We start from the raw sequence: 25,780 nt of genomic DNA on the forward strand, positions 1-25,780 counted from the left end.
GAGTGATGTGTGCATGTATACCTCCACCATCTTGTACTTCATTAAGATGTATGACTACATGCACCTATTAAAACTTTTAAAAAGTAAAAAAAAAAAAAAACCAACTTTCTTAAATCAGGTGTGGTAGCATGTGCCTGAATGTCAGTACTTGGGAGCTGAGACAGAAAGATCACTGGTTCCAGGGCAGCCTCAACAACCTAGTGAGACCTGTTTCAAAATAAAAAAGTTTAAAAAATGTCTGAGGGTGTAGCTCAGAGGTAGAATGCCCTTGAGTTTAATCCCTAGTACACAAAAGAAAAAAAAATAATCTTATCCACAATTTGGTTTTCTTTTAAGGTTCTAGAAATACAGGGTTATGTCTGTTAGTGATATGTATTAACCTAAAATCTCAATTGCACCTTTTGGGTGGTGGTGCACGCTTCTAATCCCAGTGCTTTGGAGGCTGAGACAGGAGGATCGCACAGGTTCAAAGCCAGCCTCAGCTATTTAGTGAGGCTCTCAGCAACTTAGTGAGACCCTGTTTCCAAATAAAGTATAAAATAGGTCTGGGAGGATAGCCCGGAGGTAGAAAAACCCCTGGGTTCCACCCTAGTGCTACAAATATAAATAAATAAGTAAATAGATAATCAGTCAATCAATCAATCAATAGTGTCCTAATTGGGTGGTCTTTACTATAAAGCCTTCTATAGGGAAATACATATATTTGAGAGCTGGGAATTATTAGGATTTGGAAGAGAGAACTGAGAAGTAGGAGCAATAGGTGGTAAATAGAGAAGTAGTATGAAGAGTATTTAAGCTTAAGAGGTTCATAATAACAACTGTGATATCATAACATTGGAAAAGGAGATTACTTAATTAAACAAATGGCAGGTAAATGTAAATGAAAATTTCTTAAAAGCCTGCATTTCATCAAGAAAAGTGTTTAGGTTTTAAGTTAATACTCTCAAGAAGCTATAGAATTTAGTGATAAAACTGTACTTTAAAAGGGATGAAATGCTTTAGAATGGCAAATACTTTTCATGTATGAAAAGAGGACAGTGGACTATGCCAGCCAAGGACGCTGATGACCTCTTTTCCCTAAGAGTTGGCTTGGAGCCTAACGGGATGGTGGTTCATTTTTCTTTGGAGCATTAGGGAGAGGCCATTCCTCGCCATGCCATGTTGGGCTTGATCTGATGTGGCAAGTCCTACCTTTTCAGAAGTAATGTATGCCTCAGGAACTAATGGAAGAACTTGGCATGGGAATTGGAGCAACCACTCTTATCTCTGTAAATATCACAATTAATCACTTAATGTAAAGTGTCCTCCTAGAAAGCTTTTGTCTAGGATAGCATTCTGCTTTTAAATGTTACTTTTCTTGCTCTCACATAAAAGAGAGATTATATCATTAAAAAGTTACTCAAGATTTATTCTTAGATGCACAGCTTTAAGAGCTTTTCCAGAGGCAAAATGGTATTTCCTTTCTCTAAAAGAAAGAAAAGGAGGTGGGGGCAGTTTCCCTTGATGAACGGAATACTTGGAATGCTTGCATAAAACAACAGAGCGCATGGCAGATCAGCTACTATAAGTTTAAAGGAAAACACATATTTCTTATTTAAAAAGACCTAATGGATTCTTTATTAATACAATCAACTGGTTAGAGAAACATAAGGAATAAAGTGACTTTTAAGTGAATGTGGTGTATTTTTTTTATAAAAAAAAAAGGCTTCTCATTGGTAATAAAAAATTGATGATAAGCATGTGCTGAGCTGAAGTCTGGAGACAGTAAGTTGGTAAAAACACAGTATATATTAAAGATAGAATAGTTAATCTATTATTATGGTGAAATAGAGCTTAAAGTAGGACTTTATATAAAAATATAATCTGACACATACTTTTTTTTAATACAGATGACAATTTTTGGGGTTCTATTTAAGTATTGGCCACAGTTCTGTGAGTTTAGGAAGAATTTAACTGATGAAAAATTTATGAGTGTTTTAGAAAGAAGACAAGAATATAAGAAAAAAAGATTTTCCATAATAGATGATGAAAAATTTGGAAAGGTAAGACAAGACTTGTTTTGGGTAATCGCACTTTTAAAAGGTATGTGAGATGGATGAATTTGTAGAATTTGGGCTGAGGGAATATATAGAGAAGTTATGGAATACAGATTTTAGTGGCTTTTAAAAAGCCTTCATTCATAGGTTTCAAGCTGTTTTTTTAATTTCTCCAAATTCATTTCAAATATCATCTCTTCTATGCAATGGCTTCTTTTTCTCTCCTAGGTAATGTGAGCAGCTAGTATCCAATGCAGTAATGTTCCTCTTTCTCATAAAGCATGCCTTTTATTATTCCATGATTAAGTTTTTGCATCTGCCAGCTTGGCTGGGCTGAGATCCTCACAGATAGTATCTGTCTGATTCACCCGTGTTTCATAAGCACATATGCTGTTATCAAGCACATGATCAGTGGTAACAGCATCAATTACATGTAATTTGAGGGGGATTCATTGACATGGTGTGTATAAAAGACCCTATGTAAGTCATTCCATTATATAATTGCAAGGTAGTATTTGATCACTTGAGACAGTACAAGGTCGCGAGTAAAAGGGTAGTCTCTATAATCACACTGCCTGGCTTTGAATCCTGGCCTTCCATTTAATAGTTCTATTATCTTAGGCAAACCACTCTGTAAACCTAGTAAACCCAATAAAATGGAGATAGTAATACAACTTACATCACAGAGTAGATTAAAAAAAATGTAACGCACAGTGCATTTCATAAAGTAAATGTCAGTTATTTTAATAGTATAGCCATAGCAGGACATGAGGATACACATGTGTAGTCCCTGCTGTGTGGGAGGCCGAGGCAGGAGAATCAGTTGATGTCAGGAGTTGAAGACCAGCCTGGGCAACATAGGGAGACCCTGTCTCAAAAATAAATTGGTGTGGCAGTAATTGTTTATTTGTTCCATTTTTATTCTTATCAAGGAATTTAATGGAGCAGGATAGGCTGAGAAAGTTATAATAGGAGAAAGAGAATGTCATGAAAAAATTCTAATGAACAGTATCAAATTCATTAACAAAAAATCACAGTGACTTCACTAAATTAAAAATCTAAACTTTCAAATGGCAAAAATAAACAAGGTTAGAAGATGGATTGGGAAATTTAATATATGATGTAGATTTTAAAAATAAATCAGAGAAAAGATAAATATTCTTAACCGAAATTTGGGCAAAGAGAATTAACATGCAGTTTGTTTGCAGTTTGTTCTCTCTCTCGCTCTCGTCCTCTCTCTCGCTCTCTCTTTCGCTCTCGCTCTCGCTCTCGCTCTCGCTCTCTCTCGCTCTCGTCCTCTCTCTCTCTCTCTCTCTCGCTCTCGCTCTCGCTCTCTCTCTCTCTCTCGCTCTCGCTCTTGCTCTCGCTCTCGCTCTCGCTCTCTTTACAAATGAATAAAAGCAGTAAAAGATGTTTAAACTCTCTGGTAATTGGCAATAACCAGTGCATTTTTGAGTTTATGAGAAAAGTTATATAAATTCATATATCATCAGAATAAGTATAGAATGGTACTTTCTGAGGGAGAGTTTGACAGCATATATTATTTAAAATATATATTGTTCATTCATTTAAAATCAGAAAACACAGTTCTAGAAATTTATTCTATCCAGGTGCTGTAGCCCATGCCTATAATTCCAGGACTTGGGAAACTGAGACAGGAGGACTGGAGGTTCAAGGCCAGTGCATGGTAGCTTAGGTAGACCCTGTTTCAAAATAAAAAAATGAAATAGATCTGGAGGTGTAGCTCATTGGTAAAACGCCCTTGGGTTCAGTACCCAGTAACACACACACACACACACACACACACACACACACACACACACACACACACAAATGAGAAATTTATTCTAAAGGAGAGAACCACAAAAATGCAGATAATATGTACATAGCATCATTTATAATAGTACAAAGTTGGAAATACCCTAAGTTTCTAATAGAAGACATGGTGCATTTCTTCATTCACCTGGTGAAAATGATGATATAACGTATTCATTTAATCATTCAACAAGTCGATGAGGGCATCTTATGTGACAGATGGTGTTCTACAAGTAAACATAGAACAGCAAACAATACAGAGACCTAGCTTACATTCCAGCTGTGTAGCCCTTCCCATAGGAAAAGATATTTTGCATGAAAATGGTTTAAAAAGTACATATGTAGTTTGATTCCATTTGTATTAAACTTATGCAATAAAATACAAATGTTAAAGTTATAGATTATAATTACATATCTGTGCGTTTTCCCTAGTGAAAAGTCTAGATGGATATTCATGAAAATGGTTATATTGGTTTTTCTTAGATGGTAGAATTTGGGAGTGACTTTTAAGTTCAACTCCATTATCTTGCTTTTAATATTTTTATATTAGTATGAAAGAAAATTAAAGAGCAAACTGACAGTGACTTGAAATCTCAGGTGTAGCACTCACCATGAAATATTTCTCCATCTGATGTTATGGCTTCTGAACTGTAAGTTTATATTAAAATAGCATTATTCCTTTTATGAAATAATTTAATTTAATATAATCACAGGTTGGACTCAAACAACCTACAAGTACGACAGGGTCTGTTACCAAAACTGCTTTAGCCAGTGACTCCTTCCTTGGACTGCAAGCCTACGGAAGACAGGTAAGCAGACAAGGGCAGTGACTTAGCACTGGACAGCACTAGAGGGACACTTCTGTTGAAATGCGGCTAAGTTATGACACTAGGAAAGATTGGAAGGGAATATCCCTGAGCTTCAGAGACCACTATACTTTCAGCTAATTCTGGACAATATAATCAAGAAAAATAGCTTCTGTGTGTGTGTGTGGGGGGGGGTTACTGGGGATTGAACACAGTTGGATTCTACCTCTGAGCTGCACTCCCAGCTCTATTTTATTTTTACTTTGAAAAAGAGCCTCACTAAATTATTGAAGCTGTCCTCAAATCTGTGATCCTCCTTGTCTCAGCCTCCCAAGTACTAGGATTACAGGTGTGCACCACCACACCTGGCTGAAAATAATTTCTTGATACACATGAAGAAGATTTAAGTTGCAGAAGTTGAAATGACCATCTTACTGAGAAAGAGAATAAGATAAGGAGAATGAGACTATATATGTAAATGGATTGTTATATTCTTATTTTAAGAGATGATATAATATTAAATGCTAAGTCTCCTTTTTCCTTTTTTCCTTTTATATATTTTTATTGATGTATTATAGTCTCACATCAGAATGTAGATCATGTTGACAATGTCATATATTCACACGGTACTTTGCACTCCCTCTCCCCATTTCCCTCCCTCCCAATACTGAGTTGTCCAGGTTAACAATGTTATATTCACATGTATACACATTGTCACAGGTAGCATTTCCATTAATGAACCTCAGCCTTCTTCCTCCACTACCCTTTCTCCCTGGCTCCTCTGAGGAGCTCTTCCATTATCTGGAGTCCCTCTGGTATCCCAAATATTCCTTAGCTCATGCCTATTAGAGAAAACATATGTCCCTTCTCTTTCTGTGCTTGGCTAATCTCACTTAACAATTTTCTCTGGATCTTTCCATCTTCTTGTGAATGACATAATTTTGTTCTTCTTTATTGCTGAATAGAATTCCACTGTGTATATTTCCCATAATTTTGCAATCCATTCATCTGTTGATGGAGAACTAGGTTGGTCCCATATTTTCGCTATTATGAATTGTGCTGCTATGAACATTGCTATGCATATGTTACTGTAGTTGTCTGATTTCAACCCCTTGGAAAGACCCAGTAACAGTATAGCTGGATCATATGATGGATCCATTCCAAGTTTTCTAAAGAATCTCCACACTGATCTCCACAGTGACTGAACTTGTTTGCACTCCCACCAACACTGTAGAAGAGTTCCTGTTTCTCTACATCCTCACCAACATTTGTTGTTATTTGATTTCTTTAGGCTTGCCATTCTGAATGGGGTTAGATGGAATCTCAGTGTAGTTTTGATTTACATCTCCCTGATGGCTAATGATGCTGAATATTTTTTCATGTATCAATTGGCCATTTGATTCTCTTATGAAGTGTCTATTCAATTCAGTTGCCCATTTCTTGATTAGGTTATTTGTTTTTCTAGTGTCAAGACTTTAAGCTCTTTGTATATTCTGGATATTAGCCCTATATCCGAGGGATAGCTGGTAAAGATCTTCTTCCATTCTGTAGGCTTTCTCTTTAGATTCTTGATGATTTCCTTTGATGAGTAGAAACTTTTTAGTGTGATGCCATCCCATTTGTTAATTCTTGTTTTAATTTCTTGAGCTTTGGGGACCTTGTTGAGGAAGTTACTGCCTGTGCCTATATGTTGGAGTGTTGAATTTATGCCCTCCTCTAATAGCTTTATAGTCTTTAGTCTCATTTACAGATCTTTGATCCATCTCTAACTGATTCCTGTGCAGGGTGAAAGATAAGGATTAGTTCCATTTTTCTACAAATGGATAGCCAGTTCTCCCAGCACCATTTGTTGTAAAGGCTGTCTTTTCTCCAGCATATGAATTTGGCCCCTTTGTCACAGATCAATTGACTATAAGTGTGTGAGTTTGTTTCTGTATCTTTTATTCTGTTCCATTGGTTAGTGTGCCTGTTTTGTGCCAATACCATAATGTTTTAATTACTATAGCTCTGTAATATGAAGTCAGGAATTGTGATGCTTCCTACATGGTTCTTGTTGCTGAGAATTTCTTTGGCTATTCCGGGTCTTTTGTTTCTCCATATGAAATCCATGACTGATTTTTCTAGATCTTTGAAGAATGTCATTGGTATTTTGATAGGAATTGCATTGATTCTGTAGATCACTTTTGGCAGAATGGCCATTTTTATGATATTTATTCTGCCTATCCATGAGCAAGGAAGATCTTTCTGTCTTTCAAGGTCTTCTTCAACTTTTTTAATGTTTTATAATTTTCATTGTAGGGGTCTTTTATGTCTTTGGTTAGGTTTATTCTTAGGTATTTTATTGGTTTTGAGGTTATCTTAAATGGATTTGTTTTCTGTATTTCTTTCTTCGTGGATTAATTGTTGGCATATTGAAAAGCTACTGCTTTCTTTAGGTTGATTTTGTATCCTGCTATTTTGATGAATTGATTAATCAGCTCCTGAAGTGTTTTTGTTGAGTTTTTTTAGGTCTTCTGGATATAGGATCATGTAGGCTACAAACAAAGATAATTTTAATTCTTCTTTTCCTATTTGAATTTCTTTGATATCTTTCTCTTGTTTATTGCTCTGGCAAGTCTCAAGGACCATATGAAAAGGAGTGGGGATAGTGAGCATCCTCGTCTTGTTCCTGATTTTAGAGGGAATTCTTGCAGTTTTTTCCCATTAAATATGATGGGTTTATTGTATATTTGAGTTTATTGTATATTGCCTTAATGATGTTGAGATACATTCCTTCCATTCCAATTTTCTGCAGTGTTTTTAACATGAATGGGTGTTGGATTTTGTCAAATGTTTTTTCAGCATCTATTGATAGGATCATGTGATTTTTTTGTTCTCAGTTCTATTTATATAGTGATTAACATGTATTGATTTATGTATATTGAACCAGCTTTGCTTTCCTGGGATGAAAACAACTTGGTCAAGGTGCATAATTCTCTTGACATGGTTTTGAATGTGCATGGCTAATTAGAATTTTTACATCTTGATGTTCATCAGAGATAGTGGTCTGTAATTTTTTTTCTTGAAATATCTTTATTTGGTTTTGGTATTAATGTGATACTGGATTCATATAAGGAGTTTGGAAGAATTCCATCTCTTTTGATTTCCTAGAACAAGTTGTGAAGTATTGGGTTTAATTCTTCTCTGAAAGTTTTGTAGAATTCAGCTGGAAACCTGCCTGGGCCTGGGCTTTTCTTTGATGACAGAATTTTTATTGCTGCTTCTCTTTCTTTGCTTGCTATTGGTTGGTTTATGCTTTCTATATCTTCTTGGTTCAATTTAGATAGGTTATATGTGCTTAGAAATCAGTCAATTTCTTCCATATTTCCAGTCCATTGGAGTATAAATGTTTAAAATAGTTTCTGATAATCTTTTGAATTTCCCCCACTGTCTGTGGTAATATCTCCATTTCTGATTTTAATAATTTGAGTCGATTCTTTTGGTTAGGTTGGTCGAGGTTTGTTGATCTTACTAATCTTTTCAAAAAACCAGCTTTTTGTTTTGTTAATTCTTTGTATTGTTTTTTATTTTCTATTTTATTTATTTCTGCTCTGATTTTGATTGTTTCCTCCCTTCTGCTGATTTTGGGATTAAATTGTTGCTGTTTTTCTAGGTCCTTGAGATATGTCATTAGGTTGTTTATTTGACAATTGTTGGGCACTCAGTGCTATAAACTTTCCTCTTAATACTGCCTTCAAAGCGTCCCATAGATTTTGGTATGCCATGTCTCTATTTTTTGTTTAATTCCAGGATTTTTTTTATTGGTACATTGTATTCATACATCATAATGGGATAAAAAAATAAAACTTGTGTAGACATACATGCACACATCATCCAATCGGCCCCCATCCAATCCCCATCCCATTCCCTCCCCAACCCTCCCTTCCATGTTTGGCTTAGTGGTTGATACCTATATGTTTAAGTATATCATGTGCTTTAGAGAGCTTTACCCCCGCCCCCATCCCCTCAGTTAGGTTGCCTTATTTTCTCTTCTATAGGATCTCCTTTTTCACCAGGAGTTCATCCTATGACCCATTTCACTTTAGCTTTCACATATTAGAGAAAGCATCCTATTTCTTACTTTTTGAGACTGACTAATCTCGCTTAGCATAATGTCCTCTAGTTCCATCCATTTCCCTGAAAATGATGTAATTGTATTTTTTTAATGGCGGAGTAAATTTTGGTTGTGTACATATCCTGTAGTTTTGTAGTCCATTCATCTGTTGATGGACATCTTGGCTGGTTCCATAGTTTGGCTATGGTGAATTGTGCAGCTATGAACATAGATACACATGGATTAGTTTGGTAGTTTGGTTTGTTTTCTTTTGGATAGATACCCAGAAGTGGTATTGCTGGGTCAAATGGTAAATTTGTTCCCATTCTTCTGAGGATCCTCCACACTGTTTTCCAAAGTGGTTGCACTAATTTGCAATCCCACCAAGAATGTTTTAGGGTTCCTACTTCTCTACATCCTCATCAGCATTTGTTGTTGTTTGTGTTTTGAATGATTGCCATTATAATTGAAGTTAGGTGAAATCTCAGGGTAGTTTTGATTTGTATCTCTCTGATTTCCAGTGATGTTGAACATTTTTTCATGCATTTATTGGCCATTTGAATTTCTTCTTTCATGAAGTGTCTATTGAGTTCATTTGCCCATTTTTAATTGGATTATATTTTTGGTGTTGAGTTTATTGAGCTCTTTGTATATTCTAGATATTAATCCTCTATCTGAGGAATAGGAGGCAAAAATCTTTTCCCATTCTGTTGGCTCTCGGTTGAGGATCTTGACAGTTTCCTTTGATGAACAGAAGCTCTTCAGTTTCATGCAGTCCCATGTATTGACTCACCTTTTAGTTTCATGTGCCTTTGGGGTCTTGCTGAGAAAGTTTTTTATCTGTGCCAATGTGTTGCTGTGTTGGACCTATGCTCTCTTCAAGGAGCCTCAAGGCCTCTGGTCTAATTTCCAAGTCTTTGATCCATCTTGAGTTGACTCTTGTGCAGGGTGAAAAGGTGGGATTTAATTCCATTTTTCTGCATATGGATAACCAGTTTTGCCAACACCATTTGTTGAACAGACTGTCTTTCTTCCATTGCATGTTTTTGGCCCCTTTGTCAAATATCAATCGGCTGTGAGTGTGTAGATTAGTTTCTGAGTCTTTTATTCTGTTCCATTGGTCTATGTATAAGTTTTTGTGCCAGTACCATGCTGTTTTTATTACAGTGGCTTTGTGGTATAGTTTAAAATCAGGTATTGTGATTCATCCTGCATGGTTTTTATTGCTGAGAACTACTTTGGCTATTCTGGGTTTTTTGTTGTTCCAAATGAATTTAAGGACTGATTTTTCTATGTCTGTGAGAAATGATCTTGGTAATTTAATGGGCATTGTATTGAATCTGTAGATAACTTCTGGAAGTATGGCCATCTTGATGATGTTTATTCTGCCTATCCATGAACATGGAAGAACTTTCCATCTTCTAAGATCATCTTGGATTTCTTTTTTCAATGTTTTTTTTTTTTGTGGTAAATCCTGTGTGGAAGTGTTTTCTGAATTTCCTTTTTTTTTTTTTTTGGTGGTACTGGGGTTCCTGGAAGCCCTTCTACCTCCAGGCTACTCTCCCAGACCTATTTTTTTTTTTTTGAAACAGGGTCTCTTAAACCAGCGAGGCTGGCTCCGAGCCAGCGCAGTCCTCCTGTCTCAGCCTCCCGAGCGCGGGGATTACAAGCGTGCACCACTACGCCTGGCTTCTGAATTTCTTTTTCAGTAGATTTATGGTTGATATACAGAAAAGCTTCTTCTTATTATTATTACTTTTTTTTGGTGGTACTGGGAATAGAACCCAGAGGCTTTCTAACTCCAGTCTATACCCCCAGACCCATTTTATATTTTATTGGAAACAGGGTCTCACTAAGTTGCTGAGAGCCTCATTAAGTAGCTGAGGCTGGCTTCGAACCTGTGCGATCCACCTGTCTCAGCCTCCCAAGTGCGGGGATTACAAGTGTGTGCCACCATGCCCAGCCTAAAGCTTCCTATTTTTTAAAATTGATTTTGTATCCAGACACTTTGCTGAATTTGTTGATTAGTTTTATAAGCTTTTTGGTTGAGTTTGTTGGGTCTTCTAGGTATAGTATCATGTCATATGCAAATAGTAAGAGTTTGAGTTCTTCTTTTCCTATTTATACTCCTTTGATTTCCTTTTCTTGCCTTATTGCTTTGTCTACTACTATATTGAAAAGAAATGGTGATTGTGGATATCCTTGTCTTGTTCCTGGTTTTAGGGGGAATTCTTGAAGTTTTTCCCCATTTAATGTGATTTTGGCTGTGGTTTTTTTGTAGATTGCCTTTATTATGTTGTGGTATGTTTCTTCTATTCTGATTCTCTGCATGCTTTTATCATGAATGGATGTTGGGTTTTATCAAAGGTTTTTTCAGCATCTATTGAAATGATCATGTGAATTTTGTCTTTGGTTCTTTTTATATGATGAATTACATGGATTTATTTTCATATGTTGAATCAGCCTTGCATCACTGGGATGAAGCCTACTTGGTCATGATGTATGATTTTCTTTATGTGCTTTTGAATGTGTGTTTCTAGTATTTTGTTTAGCAGTTTTATGTCCAAGTTCATCAAAGATATAGGCCTGTAGTTTTCCTTCCTTGAACTATCTTTGTTTGCTTTTGATGTTAATGTGATGTTGGCTTCATAGAATGTATTTGGGAGAGTTCCATTTCTCTCTATTTTGTGAAATAAATTGAGGAGTATAGAGATTAGCTCTTCTATAAAGGTTTTATAAAATTCACTTGGGAAGCCAATCGGTCCTGGGCTTTTCTTAGGTGGTAAAGTCTTTATTGCTGTTTCAATCCCTTTGATTGCTATCAGTTGGTTTAAATTTTCTATGTCTTCTTGACTCAGTTTAGGAAGGTTGCATTTATCTAGGAAGTTGTCAATTTCCTCCAGATCTTCCATTTTGTTGGAGTATAGTTTTTCAAAGTAATTTCTGATAATCCTCTGGATTTCTACATTGTTGGTTGTGATATCTCCTTTTTCATCTCTTATCTTCAAATTTTGGGTTGATTCTTTTTTTTAGTTAGAGTGGCTAGTGGTTTATCTATGTTATTTATTTTTTTTTTTTTTTTGAGGAACCAGCTTTTGGTTTTGTTAATTTTCTGTATCATTTTTTATTCTCTATTTTGTTTATTTCTGCTCTGATTTTAACAATTTCCTGTCTTCTGCTGGCTTTGGGGTTAGATTGTTCCTATTTTTCAAGGGCTTTGAGGAGTGTCATTAAGTTGTTTGATGGTTTTCTGTTTTTCTTATGTATGCACTCAGTACTATAAATTTCCCTCTTAATACTGCCTTCAATGTGTTCCAGAGGTTTTGATATGTTGTATCTCTATTTTCATTTGTTTTTAAGAATTTCTTGATTTCACCCCTTACTTCTTCTATGACCCATTCTTCATTTAGCAGTGTGGTGTTCAGTCTCCACATGTTTATGTGGTTTATCTGAGTCTTTTTATAGTTGATTTCTAGTTTCATTCCATTTTGGTCTGAAAAGACAGAGGTAAGTATGTCACATTATTTGAATTTGCTGGTGCTCACTTTGTGGCCCGGGATGTGGTCTATTTTGGAGAATGTTCCATGAGCTTCCGAGAAGAATATGAACTCTGCTGTAGTTGGGTGGAATATTCTATATAGTGTTCAATAGGTTCAGTTGATTAATGGTGTTCTTTAGGTCTTAGGTGTCTTTACTGATCTTTTGTCTAGAAGATCAATCTAATGGTGTAAGAGGTGGTTGAAGTCTCCTAGTATTATTGTGTTGGGATTTATATGTGGCTTGATATAACAAAGAGTTTGTTTTATGAATGTAGCTGCACCTATGTTTGGGGCATAAATGTTGATTATCATTATTTCCTCATGCTGGATTGATCCTTTTACCAGTAAAAAATGACCATCTTTGTCTCTTCTGATAAGCTTGGGCTTGAAGCCTAACTTGTCTGATATCATAGTTATAACTCCTGCTTGTCTTCATGTTCCATTGGCATGGATTACCTTGCTGCAACCCTTCACCTTGAGTTTGTTGCTATTTTTACTTGTAAGGTATGTTTCTTGCAAGCAGCATATAGATGGATTCTGGTTTTTAATCCATTTTGCAACTCTTTGTCTTTTTATTGGGGAGTTGAGGCTATTTACATTCAGTATAATTATTGAGAGATGATTTTTAATTCGTAACATGTTAAGATTTTATTTCTGTTGAAATACTGTTTGTTCTTCTCTTCTTAGTTGTCTGTTGGATAGAAATTCTTGTTTCTCTGGTTCTGTCATGTATTTCTTGTTTCTTCTTTGTAGTTAATCTTTTTGAGTATTTCCTCTAGTGCTGTTGTTTTTGTTTTTGTTTTTGTTTTGTGGTACTGGGGTTCCTGGAAACCCTTCTACTTCCGGGCTACACTCCCAGACCTACTTTTTATATTTTTATTTGAAAACAGGGTCTCCTAAGCCAGTACAGCTAGCTTCGAACCTGCACAATCCTCCTGTCTCTGCCTCCCAAGCGTGGGAATTACAAGCGTGCGCCACTACGCCTGGCTGTCTAGTGCTGGTTTTGAAAACATAAATTCCTTAATCTTCTCTTTGTCATGGAAGATTTTCATTTCCCCATCTAGTTTGAAATATATTTTTGCTGGGTAGGAAATTTTTGGCTGCAAGTGTTTTTCTTCACAGTTTGGAATATGTTACTCCAGGCCCTTCTGGCTGTCATGACTTGGTTTGGGAAGTCTGGAGTGATTCTTATTGGTTTGCCTCTGAATGTCACTTTGTTTTTTGTTTTTGTTGCCTTTAAGATTATCTCCTTGGCTTCTACATTGGTCATTTTGACTATTATGTGGTGTGGAGAATCTTTTATCTTATCTAAAAGGAGTTCTATAAGTTTTCTGTACCTGTGTGTCAATCTCTTGCTCAATGTTTGGAAAATTTTCTGCTATTACTTCTTTGAAAAGATTGTTGAGCCCAATGGTTTCACCTTTTCCCTCCTCTATGCCAATAATTCGTAGGTTGGCTCTTTTAAAATGGGCCCATATTTCTTCAGTGTCTAATTCCTGCTGTCAAATTGGTTTTTCTATGTTGTAAACTATTTGTTCATTTTTGGAGTGATCATCTTCTAAGAGTAAGATTCTACTCTCCATGTGGTCTAAGCGATTTTTTATTGTTTGAATAGATGCTTTACTTTAATGATTGCATCCTTTATTTCTTTCAGACTCTAAATTCTTTTCAGAATTTCTTTATTAATTCTACAGTTACATACCTGATTTGACCTTCTGTAGATCTTTGCAGTTCTGTGTTATCAGGTTCTATAAATGTGGAGTTGTGGGAGCTCATTGCTCCTTTGTTGTTCCTCCTTTTTATGATTTCAGATGTTTGTCTCTGTTACTTTGGGTAAACCTCTCAGTTTCTAGGTGTCAGCTGGTACATCTGAGGGGATTTTTGTATTGTAATCAGTAGTGAAGTTTGAGGAAGGAGGGCAGTGCAGGTAAATGGGAGAATAGCGTAAAATCCCAGACAGAGTCAAATAGAATAAAAGTATGAGTTTCATAGAGCAGTATATACTAGGGTTTAGAGACAGTAAGAATATGGTAATATTCTGGTAACTGATGTAGAGTTTGTGGTATAATGATAAGGAGTGGGTTTGATACAAGACAAGGGAGAGATAAAAAGCAGAAGGAAGATAGGAAAGGGATAGTAAGAAGAGAGTTGGTATGTACAAAGGAAGAAGCTTGGGAGAAGGTTTGGGAATAGGTTAAAAATTAAAAAAACAAAACAAAATCAAAACAACAATAAAACCAACCAGGTATACATACTCATATAAAAAAAGAGCAAACAAACAATAAAAGCAAAAAAAAAACCCTCAACTACAAATTAATGCAAGTCTACAATTAAATGTCTATTTAGCAGATAGGTCTGCTGCAGTCTCTCTCTGTGCAGATACCAAGTCCCACCTGCCCCCTTCCTACTGTGGGTTTGGTTCTCTGTAATTTTCTCAGTCTATGTAGATGGCTGATATCATTTAGGTTTTGTTAAGTATTAAGCACAGGTCACCCTCACACTTTCCACCAGTTTGGAGACTAGATCTCTCCCTGCCACCACTGGTGACATATGCCTCTAATATCAGTCTCAATGTAGGAGTCTCTGTTCTCCACAGTTAGGGCTGGTCTCGTCTTACTTCTCCATGTTTGCCCCAGTTGGGAGGTCTGTGGTGATCCCCGAGCTTCTATTAGTTGGGTCTAGCTAGAATTCCCAGCCCCCGATATTTTCTGCTGATCAAAGCCTGAGCTTCTGTTATGTCCAACAGCAGCCCCCTCTCCCACTTTCTCTGGGCTGTATAGGGAAGTCACACACCTGGGGTGTTTTTCATGGCTGAGTGAGTCCCTAGGGGCAAGGTGCTGAACAATCCCTTTTAGGATGCAAATCGCTTATGCTGTAGTTGCTCTGGGATGGGACTCTGGGGGGCATTGCATGATGGGCTGGGCTGTCCCTGGGTTGATGGTGTCATAGCAGCATGCCAGTAGAATGGCAGATTTCTACTTTTGTGCTGAGCTCTACTCTGGTTATCTGGGTGGTGTGTTTAGCTCCTTGGAAGTTGTAGGAGGTCTTCACGCAGGCAGAGTTACAATCCATGGGTCTTGCCGTTTCTCCCTTTAAATCCTTGTGGCGGGCGGGGCTGTTTTTCTTTGTTCTTTTATTTTTCTTTCTTTCTGGTTGATTTTTTTCAGTCTTTTGTGTTTATTATTCTTATTCCTCTGCTAAAAGCAATATCTGGTTTTGTGGCATTCTGTTTTGGGGACAATAGTGGCTGAATGTTAGCAGGATTCGTATGCGCTGCTGCTCTCAGTCACCATCTTCCCTCCTTCCCCCAGGTTTTTTTAATTTCTCCCCTTATTTCTGACTTTATCCACTCCTCATTCAAGAGTGTATCATTCAGTCTCCATGTATTTATATAATTTCTTTTGGTCTTCCTGTTATTGATTTCTACTTTCATTCCATTGTGATCTGAGAACATACAGGGAATTATATTACATCTTTTGAACTTGCTGGTGCTTGCTTTATGGACCAGGATATTATCTACTTTGAAGAAGGTTCCATGGGCAGCTGAGAAAAATGTGTACTCAGCTGTTGCTGGTTGAAATATTCTGTATATGTATATTATGTCAATTTGGTTTATATTTTCTTTAGTTCTAAAGAGTCTTTACTCATCTTATACCTTGAAGATTGATCTAGTGGCAGGAGTGGTATGTTGAAATCTGCCAATATTGTTGTTATTTGGGTGTTTTTGAGACCTGGTGTCCTGAAGAGTTTGTTTTACAAATGTGGGTGTACCCACATTTGATACGTAAATATTTATTATCAATATGTCTTTTTGCTGGATTATTCTGTTTATTAATAAGAAGTGCCCTGCTCTGTCTCTTCTGATGTGTTTTAGCTTAAAGTCTGTTTTATTAAATATCAGTGTTGCTGCCTCTGCTCACTTTTGGTCTCCATTGGTATATATCTTTTTCCATCCTTTCACTTTTAGCTCATGAATATCTTTGTCTGTAAGATGAGTTTCTTGTAAGCAGCATATATTTGGATTATGTTTTTAGATACACTTTGCCAGTCTATGTCTTTTAATTGGTGAGTTAAGTCTTTTGAAATTCAGTGTTATTATTGATATATGATTTTTCTGAATATATTTTAGGTATCATATACTTTTAGATATACCTCTTTCAGTATATGGTTCCCTAAAATTTTATATTTCTGTTCTCTCACTAATAGCCTTATAATCTATCAGTTATCTAAACTGGATAACTGAAGTTATATCACATTCCTAAGTGCTGAAAATAACATTTTTTAGCTAATATTATACTAGAAACAAACACTTTAATTATAAGTCACCAAAAATGAATATAAATATGATGCTCACATGCCTGTACTTAGGAGGCTGAGACAAGAAGATTGCAGATTTGAAGAAAGCCTAAGCAACACAGGGAGACTCTTAGTAACCTAGTAAGACCTGTAGTTAGGTAGGTAGATAGATATGTAGGTAAGAATAAAGGAAAGAAAGAAAGCATCATGTTTCTAATTTCTACTCTGTCCTTATAAATCAGTGTTACCTTGATGCCTGAAACTAAGTTTATAATATTCATTGAGTCTACTTCCTTATCTGTTAAAAAGAAACAGAGATGATGACATTCTGTCAGATAGCTCAAGATCTTTGTAGGAAAAGAAAAAGCTTTTGGAGCCAATCATGGTGGTATATACCTGTAACCCCAGATACTTGAGGCTGAGGCAGGAGGATCTTAAGCTCAAGGCCCATCTGCGCAACTTAGTGAAACCCTGTCTCAAAATAAAATGAAATAAAAAGGGCTGGAAGGTAGCTAAGAGATAGAGTGCTTCTGGATTCAATTCCAAGTACCCACCCCCAGCATCTGGAAACCAAAGGCATTTTATAAATATAAATATAGATAATAATTATTGCTATTCAAAATATTCATGTTGAATCACTCAATTTCTAAATAATAATGTACTGCCATTTTCAAAATGTTGTCTACATGCATTTGTTGTAGATAGATTTTGCACACACAGAGTTGTAATTAATCCAAATGTAAAATTATTCTCTGTCGCCTTGAAAACCTTTCGTAAGCACCTAAATTCACAAACAAGCCAAGTATAGAAAGGTGACTGAATAACCAAGTAATAGTATTGTTCTGACATTCTGCCCCTCCCCTCATATCCAGGAAATTTACAAATATAGATCAAGGATATAGAAAAAAGTACCTTTACTTCATCATAAACATTCTTATAAAAAGTTTAAATGAGTATGTTTGTGAAGATCCACATCATTATACTTAAAATACATACTTTTTCTTAATATGTGTTTTTCTTCAATAAAAAGTTTAAATGTAAGCCAGGTGCAGTGGCACATACCTGTAATCCCAGTATTTGGGAGGCTGAGACAGGAGGATGACAGGTTCCAGGCCAGCCTCAGCAATTTAGCAAAGCCCTCAGCAACTTAGTGAGATCCCATTTCAAAATAAAAAATAAAATAGAGCTTGCATATGTAGCTCAAAGGCAGAATGCTCCTGAGTTTAATCCCCAGTACCAAAATAATAAAAAAAATAAACAGAGGGACTGATATAAGTCATTTTGCCTTTGGTTTACTTCCTAAAGCAAAAATTTCAGAATTTACTTGGAAAATTATTTTTTCAGCCAACCTGGTGCTACTCAAAGTACATAGAAGCCTTAGAACAGGAGAGAATTCTTCTTAAAATTCAAGAGGAACTGGAAAAAAAGTTGTTTACAGGTAATTTTTGCTTATTACTTACAGGTTACTTTGCTATCTTTTATCATAGAATAATTTTAGAGGATCTCACCAATGTTTCACCATTTTATTATTTCTTTTATTTTGGTGCAGGCGCATCATTAACAAACTTAAATAAGTCTTCTGGTTCAGCTATGTCTTTGAGGAGGAACTGGTCTTCTCACAGTACCCTGAGTGAGTTTCTGGGGGTAGCTCATCTTCCCTCCTCCTCCTCTCTGCCTCTCAGTTGGCCATCCAGAATACAGAGCGACTGGCCCTAGAATTAGGAGAGAGAGAGAGAGAGAGAGAGAGAGAGAGAGAGAGAGAGAGAGAGAGAGAAGAAGAAGAAGAAGAAGAAGAAGAAGAAGAAGAAGAAGAAGAAGAAGAAGAAGAAGAAGAAGAGGAGGAGGAGGAGGAGGAGGAGGAGGAGGAGGAGGAGGAGGAGGAGGAGGAGGAGGAGGAGGAGGGGAAGGGGAGAGAGAGACAGACAGAGACAGAGACAGAGACACCTATCTTTGGTTTCTTTCTTTGCCAAAGACAGAGACTACTATACATACCTAGAACATCACCTCTTTTGCAGGATGACAGCATTTACGCCAGTGTTTCCATTCTGCTACTGATGGGTGCCAGGTGAGTCACATCCAAGAGTTGGTCAGTCTCACCATGTCCCTTTAGCACACAATTATGCATATGCTCACACATAAACCACACACACACACACACACACACACACACACACACACTTACATATGCCCCACTGACAAATCGATGGGTAGGAGCATCTTTCTTTTTAATGCTTCTATTCCTGAGAAGTAATCCCTCTGGAGAGGGACCATTAGTTGCAACTATTATTCCTTGTCAATTCTTTTTCTGCAAAGAACATATATGGAAGAATGAGCTATAGCCCAGTTTTTTCAGGTTGGAGATATAAGAAAATTGCAAACCAAACCATGGGTTTTCTCTCAAATCGATATTGATGTACTTACATAGTTTTTTGGGTTTTGTGGTACTGAGGACAGAACCCAAGGCCTTGTGCATGCTAGGTAAGCACTCTACCACTAAGCTGCATATCCAGCTCCTCACTCCCATACCTTTTTGTTTTGAGACAGGAGCGCCTTAAACTGCCCAAACTGGCCTTGAGCTTGTGCTGCTCCTGTCTCCGCCTCCTGAGTAGAATGAGATTGAAGTCAGTAGTCACTATGTCTGACCTTATATAACTTTAATTGAATACTAATGTTGGATTTTTTTTCTTTTTTTATTGGTGCATGTAGTTATTACATCTGTGTGTGTGTGTGTGTGTGTGTGTGTGTGTGTGTGTGTGTATGTGTTTTACTGGAGATGGGACCCAGGGGCCTTCTACCTCTAGGTTACACTCCCAGCCCTATTTTATATTTTATTTAGAAACAGGGTCTCACTAAGCTGTTGATAGCCTCAGTAAGTTGCTGAGGCTGGCTTCGAACCTGCGATCCTCCAGTCTCAGCCTCCCAAATACTAGGATTACAAGCATGTGCCACAATACCTGACTGTAGTTTTACATCTTAGTGGGATACAAGATAGCACTAATGTTATATTTTAACAAAACCTTCACAAAGTAGTCTAGTTGTATAATGCCCTTTGACCAGATACTTGAAGAAACAATTAAGTTTCAAAAAAAGAAAAAGTTTCCTTCCTCTTATCTTTTGTCTTGCAAATAAGCTTTCTGGTTTCTCAAAATCCTTTTCTGGTTTTTGGGAGGGATTGATGAGTAGGCCCTAATATTCTTGGCCTGTTTACTATTTTTTCCTCTTCTAATTTATCCTAGCCAATGCCCCCTTTCCAATGCCCTCCATCCCTTAGTTCAATGTCATAGTGCCCCCACTATTTAGAACACCGGTTTTATTTTTATCTTACAACAACTCTTTGTAAGTTTTTGTCATTGTTGTTTTGGATTAATATTTTCTATAAATGTTTATGTTTGCATTTATTTTTCTTTTGCAGGAATTCTTTAAATCATTCTATCTGGCATGAGAAGCTCAAGTGATTGGTTGAATTTTTTGATGGTCTGCATTAGAGCAAGCCTAACATCTACATGAAGTTTGGTTTGTTTTGCTCTTATAGTTTTAAAATTACAGCTAATCTATATACATGATATATGTGACTAAAATTTTAACAGCCTTAGAATAAAACGACTACTATCTAGGTTAGAAGAACCAAAATGTTTTGCTTATCACAGTCTTAAGGAAGTAAAATATTTTGCTTCTTCAGTCATCTAACAACAAATATTCCTTGAGTGCTTACTATATTTGGCTAACAGATATATTCAGAGGCAATTAGGGGACATGAATATTCCTAGCAATAGAATGACCTAAGACATAAAGGGAAGAGTCTCCCTCATCCATCCCCAACTGTAGAGGAGCTATATACTGAAGCGGTAGCTTTTTACACTTTAGTGCCTTCAAGACTCACGTATGACATTGGCTAGCAATGCAGGTTCCTGTAGTCACTCCGAGAGTCTGCTTTAGTAGTTCTTGGGAAGGACCCAGAAATCTCTACGTTTACCAGGCGTCTCAGGTCATTCTGATGCAGGTGTTCCACAGACCACTGCTTGAGATAAATTGTTAAGTAGCAAGAGAAGTGCTTCAAAAGGTGAAAGCCCTCTTACGAACTGGAGCTACATTTGTGGCAAAGAGAACCCAGACATACACATTTCTATAATTGTTCCCATTACTTGGGAGACTGAAACAGGAGGATCTCAGGTTTTCAGCCAGCCTCAACAACTTAGTGAGGCCCGCCACAGCTTAGTGAGACCCTGTTTCAAAATAACAAAATAGGGCTGGGGGTGTAGCTCTAAGGTAGAAAGTCCCTGGGTTTCATCCTTAGTACCCTACATATCTAGAAGATAAAAATCATTGCTCATCTAAAGAGGTTTGATATAAAGCTATTTACAAAAGTTTGCCATTAATAATTTCTATAATTATACATATATAGCAATGTAGCAATTTGTGTGCAGTATAAATCTTTGTCCTATCTGCATAATTCTTCACATATGAGAAAATAAACTTATATGGCATGTGTCTCAGAAAAGTAGTGCTTATTAAATCATATTAAGTCACCTTAGACGCAGATTTCTCAACCTCGGCACTACTCATACTTTTACCAGATAACTGTTTGCTATGGAGGGCTGTCCTGTGCATTGTAGCAGTGTCTCTGGCCCCTGCACACCCATGCTAGTAGCACTTCCCCAGTCATGGCAACTCAAAATTTCTTTAGCTGTTTTGTCAGATCATTCTTAGTTGAGAAGCACTGCTTTAGGATTTTAAACATTTTTTTTGTTTGTTTTTTGAGATCTCTGATTAAAATGGAACATTATAGTTTCAGAGCATATACTTTTTAAAGTATCGTATCCACTGCCTCCATAACACCACTAACAGTACCTTTTAATCAGTGATGACTCATTGTTTTAGTGAATACCTATTTTATTTTTTTGTTTTTATTTTTTTGCGCGGGTCTGGGGATGGAACCCAGGGGCATTGACCTCCGAGCTACACCCCTGCCCTATTTTTTTTCCCTTTATTTTGAAACCGGGTCTCACTGAGTTGCAGAGGCCTCACTAAGTAGCTGAGGCTGTCCGCGAACCGCGATCCTCCAGGTCGCAGCCTCCCAAATGCTGGGATTACAAGCGTGCGCCACCACGCCCAGCTGTGAATACCTATTTTATATCCACTTAAATAAGTTCTTTCTAATATAACCATTGGAAATATAATACCTGATGGAGATGCCCAGCCAATGTTTGTTGAATTAATAAATGTAATTCCCTATTTACATTTAATGTAGCATATACTTTTTTTTTTTTTTTGGTGGTACTGGGGTTCCTGGAAGCCCTTCTACCTCTGGGCTACACTCCCAGACCTATTTTTTATATATATTTTTTGAAACAGGGTCTCTTAAGCCAGCCTGGCTGGCTTCGAACCAGCGCGATCCTCCTGTCTCCGCCTCCCAAGTGCAGGGATTACAAGCGTGCGCCACCACGCCCGGCTCATATACTGTATTTTAAATAATCCTGAAAGTTCCCTTAACTTTGACTTTGGCATGTACAAATGACTAAATAAATTCTAATTGTGCTCTATTTTTGTGTTTGATAAGTCTTTTTTTTTAAATAAATTTATTGATGCATTGTAGTCATACACCTTAATGGGGTACAAAATGGTAGAGGCACACATGCACATGTCACTCATTCAGCCCTTCCCCAGTTCCCTCCCCCTCCGCTCCCCTCCCTCCTTCTCAAGTTTGGTATCTCAAGTTTGGCATCCATAGAAAGAAAAGATAAAGTATACTTCATAAAATTTTAAAAGTTTTGTGCTTCAAAAGATGCCATTGAGAAGATAAAAGAAGACAAGCCACAGACTGGTAAAAAAATATATATATATGTACATACATGTATATATATGTACATATATATGTATATATGTACATATATATACATATATAACATATATATACATATATAACATATATATACATATATAACATATATATATAACATATATATATATGTTAATCATGTATCTGCAAAAGAACTATCTACAATATATGAAGAACTTTTTCAGTTTTGATAATGCCCAATTTTATCTTTTAAATTTTTTGTTGATGCATTACCTGTATACATAATAATGGTACTTATTACAATATATTGGTACATACACATAACATAATTTGATTATTCTCTAGTATCTCCCCTTTCCTTTCCTTTGAGCCTCCTTCCTTGCCCCTACTGATCTTTCTTTTGTTTTCATGAAATCTTTTTTTATCTCTTTCTCTTTTTTTCCTCTCTCTAGTTTCTACATATAAGAGAAAACATATGACCGTTGACTTTCTGAGTCTGGCTTATTTCACTTAACATAGTGTTCTCCGGTTTCATCCAAGAAATATGGACTACTTCACAAATTTGCATGCCATTCTTACACAGAGGCCACGTTAATCTTTTCTGCAAGGTTCCAATCTGAGTATATGTGCTGCCTAAGCATGTACAGGAGAACCTGTTTTTAAATGAGCAAACAATTTGAATAAATGTTTAAACAAAGAAGATTTATTAAGTGAACAATAAGCACAGGATAATATATTCAATGTCACTAGTCACTACAAAAATATAAATGAGGATTTTGGAGATACTACTCTATACTCACTAGAGTAGCTGTAACCAAAATATACAATAACAAGTATTGGTGAGGAGTTGAAGCAGTTGGAAATCTCATAGACTGCCGCAGGGGCTACAGTAGCCATTTGGAAAAGTTTGGCAGTTTCATTAAAAGCTAAATATACTTTTTCCATGCTGCTTAGTAATGCCACATCTAGTAATCTTCCCAAGTGAAATAAAACATTCTCGCACAAAGATTTGTATTTTCATAGCAGCAGTAGTTATTGCTGATAAAATGTTAATATTGCATGAATGTCAACTAGTGAATGTATGCACAAACTTGTATATGTACACAATGGAATGATATCCAGCAATAAAAAACAAGCTCCTGTACTTGATACTTATTACAACCTATATGAACCATTAAAACATTATGCTAAATGAAAGAAGGCATATGGTTTCATTTATCTAAAATGTCCAGTAGGATGTGAGGGCAATCTGGCTGCGACATCTATCACCCCTTTGATCGCCAGGGTTGATTCAGCTGCTCTGCCTGGCTAGGCGGGTGTCCCCTTCCTCCCTCACCACTCCATGTGTGTCTCTCCCGAAGCTGCATACTCGGTTGAAGAGGACGACCTTCCCCAAATAGAGGAGGACCGGTCTTCGGTCAAGGGTATATGAGTAGCTGTGCTCCCCTGCTAGAACCTCCAAACAAGCTCTCAAGGTACATTTGTAGGAGAGCATAGGGTAGGCAAGCTTCCAAGACTCCAGACACATCCAAATGAGGCGCTGCACGTGGAAGTCTGCCTTTCTTTTATAAAAAATTTTTTTAAATGTCCAGTAAAGGCAAATCTATAGAGGCCAAAATTAGATTAGTGTTTGCCTGGGGCTGAAGACCAGGCATAGAGTTTAACTAGAAATGGGCACAAAAGATCTGTGAGGTAGGAAAAATGTAAAACTGTATTGTGATGATTGTTGTAATACTTTGCAAATTTTAAAAACATAAAATCTTTTTTTTTTTTTTTTTTTTGCGGGTCTGGGGATGGAACCCAGAGGCATTCGACCTCCGAGCTACACCCCCTGCCCAATTTTTTATTCTTTATTTTGAAACCGGGTCTCACTGAGTTGCAGAGGGCTTCACTAAGTAGCTGAGGCTGTCCGCGAACCGCGATCCTCCGGTCTCAGCCTCCCAAATGCTGGGATTACAAGCGTGCGCCACCACGCCCGGCTCAAAAACATAAAATCTTAAATGAATGAATTTTATGGAATGTAAATTAGACCTCAATACAACCACTTTTAAAAGTTACTGAATTACTAAATGGTACACACTAAAATGTGTGTGTCTATCTTTGTTTTTCATTTGTATTTGAACTGTTTTTAATATTATCAAAGTCTATTACACTGCTTCCCTTTCCTACTGGAGAAAGACCATAGGCCCTAGCAGCAGCGCACAACCCTCTGCTACTCACCATGTTTATCCTCTCAAAGACATATGAGAAGATATGAGAATTTCTAGGTTTGTTGAATAAGCAATATACCCAAAAATTCTCAATCCTTTTGGCCTTAAAACCTTTTTATATTGCAAATCTGAAGGATCCCCAACATTTTATGTTGTTTAAACATATTAATGTTTACTGAGAATATTCAAAATCAAAACTGAGAAACTTAAAAAAATGTATTGAACATAGACCAATGGGCAAGAATAGAAAATTCAAAAACAAATCTGCACATTTACAACCAATTGATTTTTGACAAAGGGACAAAAACATACACTAGAAAAAAGCCTCTTTGACAAAAGGTGTTGGCAACAGTGGCTAACCATATGCAGAAAAATGGAAATAAATCCTACTTTCTCGCCCTGCACAAGAGTCAATTAAGATGGATCAAAGACTTGGAAATCAGACCAGAGACCTTGAGGCTCCTTGAAGAGGGCATAGGTCCAACACTGCAACGCACAGGCACAGGTAAAAACTTTCTGAACAATACCGCAAACACACAAGAAATTAAAAGGAGGATCAATACGTGGGATTGTATGAAAGCAAAGAGCTTCTGTGCAGCAAAGGAAACTGTCAAGAACCTCAACTCAGAGCCAACAGAATGGGAGAAAAATTTCGCCAACTATTCCTCTGACAGAGGACTGATATCTAGAATATACAGAGAACTTTAAAAACTCAGCAAGAAAACAAGTAATTCAATAAAAATATTACTATGAAAATAGTTTTGACCTTGTCAACACCTTGAATAAGGGGTCTATGGAGCATACTTTAACTGTCTTCTAACAAATTACCTACAGCTCACACATAGGACATAGCAGTTTCATACCTATTCCATCTGCCTGGGATTCCTTCCCTTTTCTTGCAGAACGCCTACCTATTTTTCAAAGGCCCAATTAAATTGACTTAAAACTATTCCTGACCCTGTCTTCCCCCAGCTGAGTTGGTCTTTTTCTCTCTTGTCTTCCCATGTGCTTTCCAAATGTCTCTGCTGTAGTACTTACTGTTGCACTTTTCTTCACATGTTTTATTACTCAATAATTTAATGAGGCTAGAATTTTGTAATTACCTACCAGAAAGTCATGGCAATGGATTACTTTTTCTTATTTCTGTGGTCTATTTTCTAGTGTTTAAACATGACATACTCTATTTCT

General features: G+C 36.8%; 1 protein-coding gene across 1 annotated transcript in view; it reads left to right on the forward strand.

Annotated features, from left to right (window-relative positions):
* The window catches only part of RGS22 (regulator of G protein signaling 22), a gene marked incomplete at its 3' end in the record, with an annotated part of 176,305 nt that overhangs the window by 135,248 nt on the left and 15,277 nt on the right, over positions 1-25,780 (forward strand). The window contains exons 22-24 of the mRNA XM_080694745.1: positions 1,890-2,042; positions 4,565-4,660; positions 17,930-18,023. Of these exons, the coding sequence (XP_080550871.1) occupies positions 1,890-2,042; positions 4,565-4,660; positions 17,930-18,023 (343 nt within the window). The remainder of the gene's footprint in view (positions 1-1,889; positions 2,043-4,564; positions 4,661-17,929; positions 18,024-25,780) is intronic.

Source organism: Muscardinus avellanarius, assembly GCF_963383645.1.
Source record: "Muscardinus avellanarius genome assembly, chromosome: 4".
Lineage (NCBI taxonomy): Eukaryota > Metazoa > Chordata > Mammalia > Rodentia > Gliridae > Muscardinus > Muscardinus avellanarius.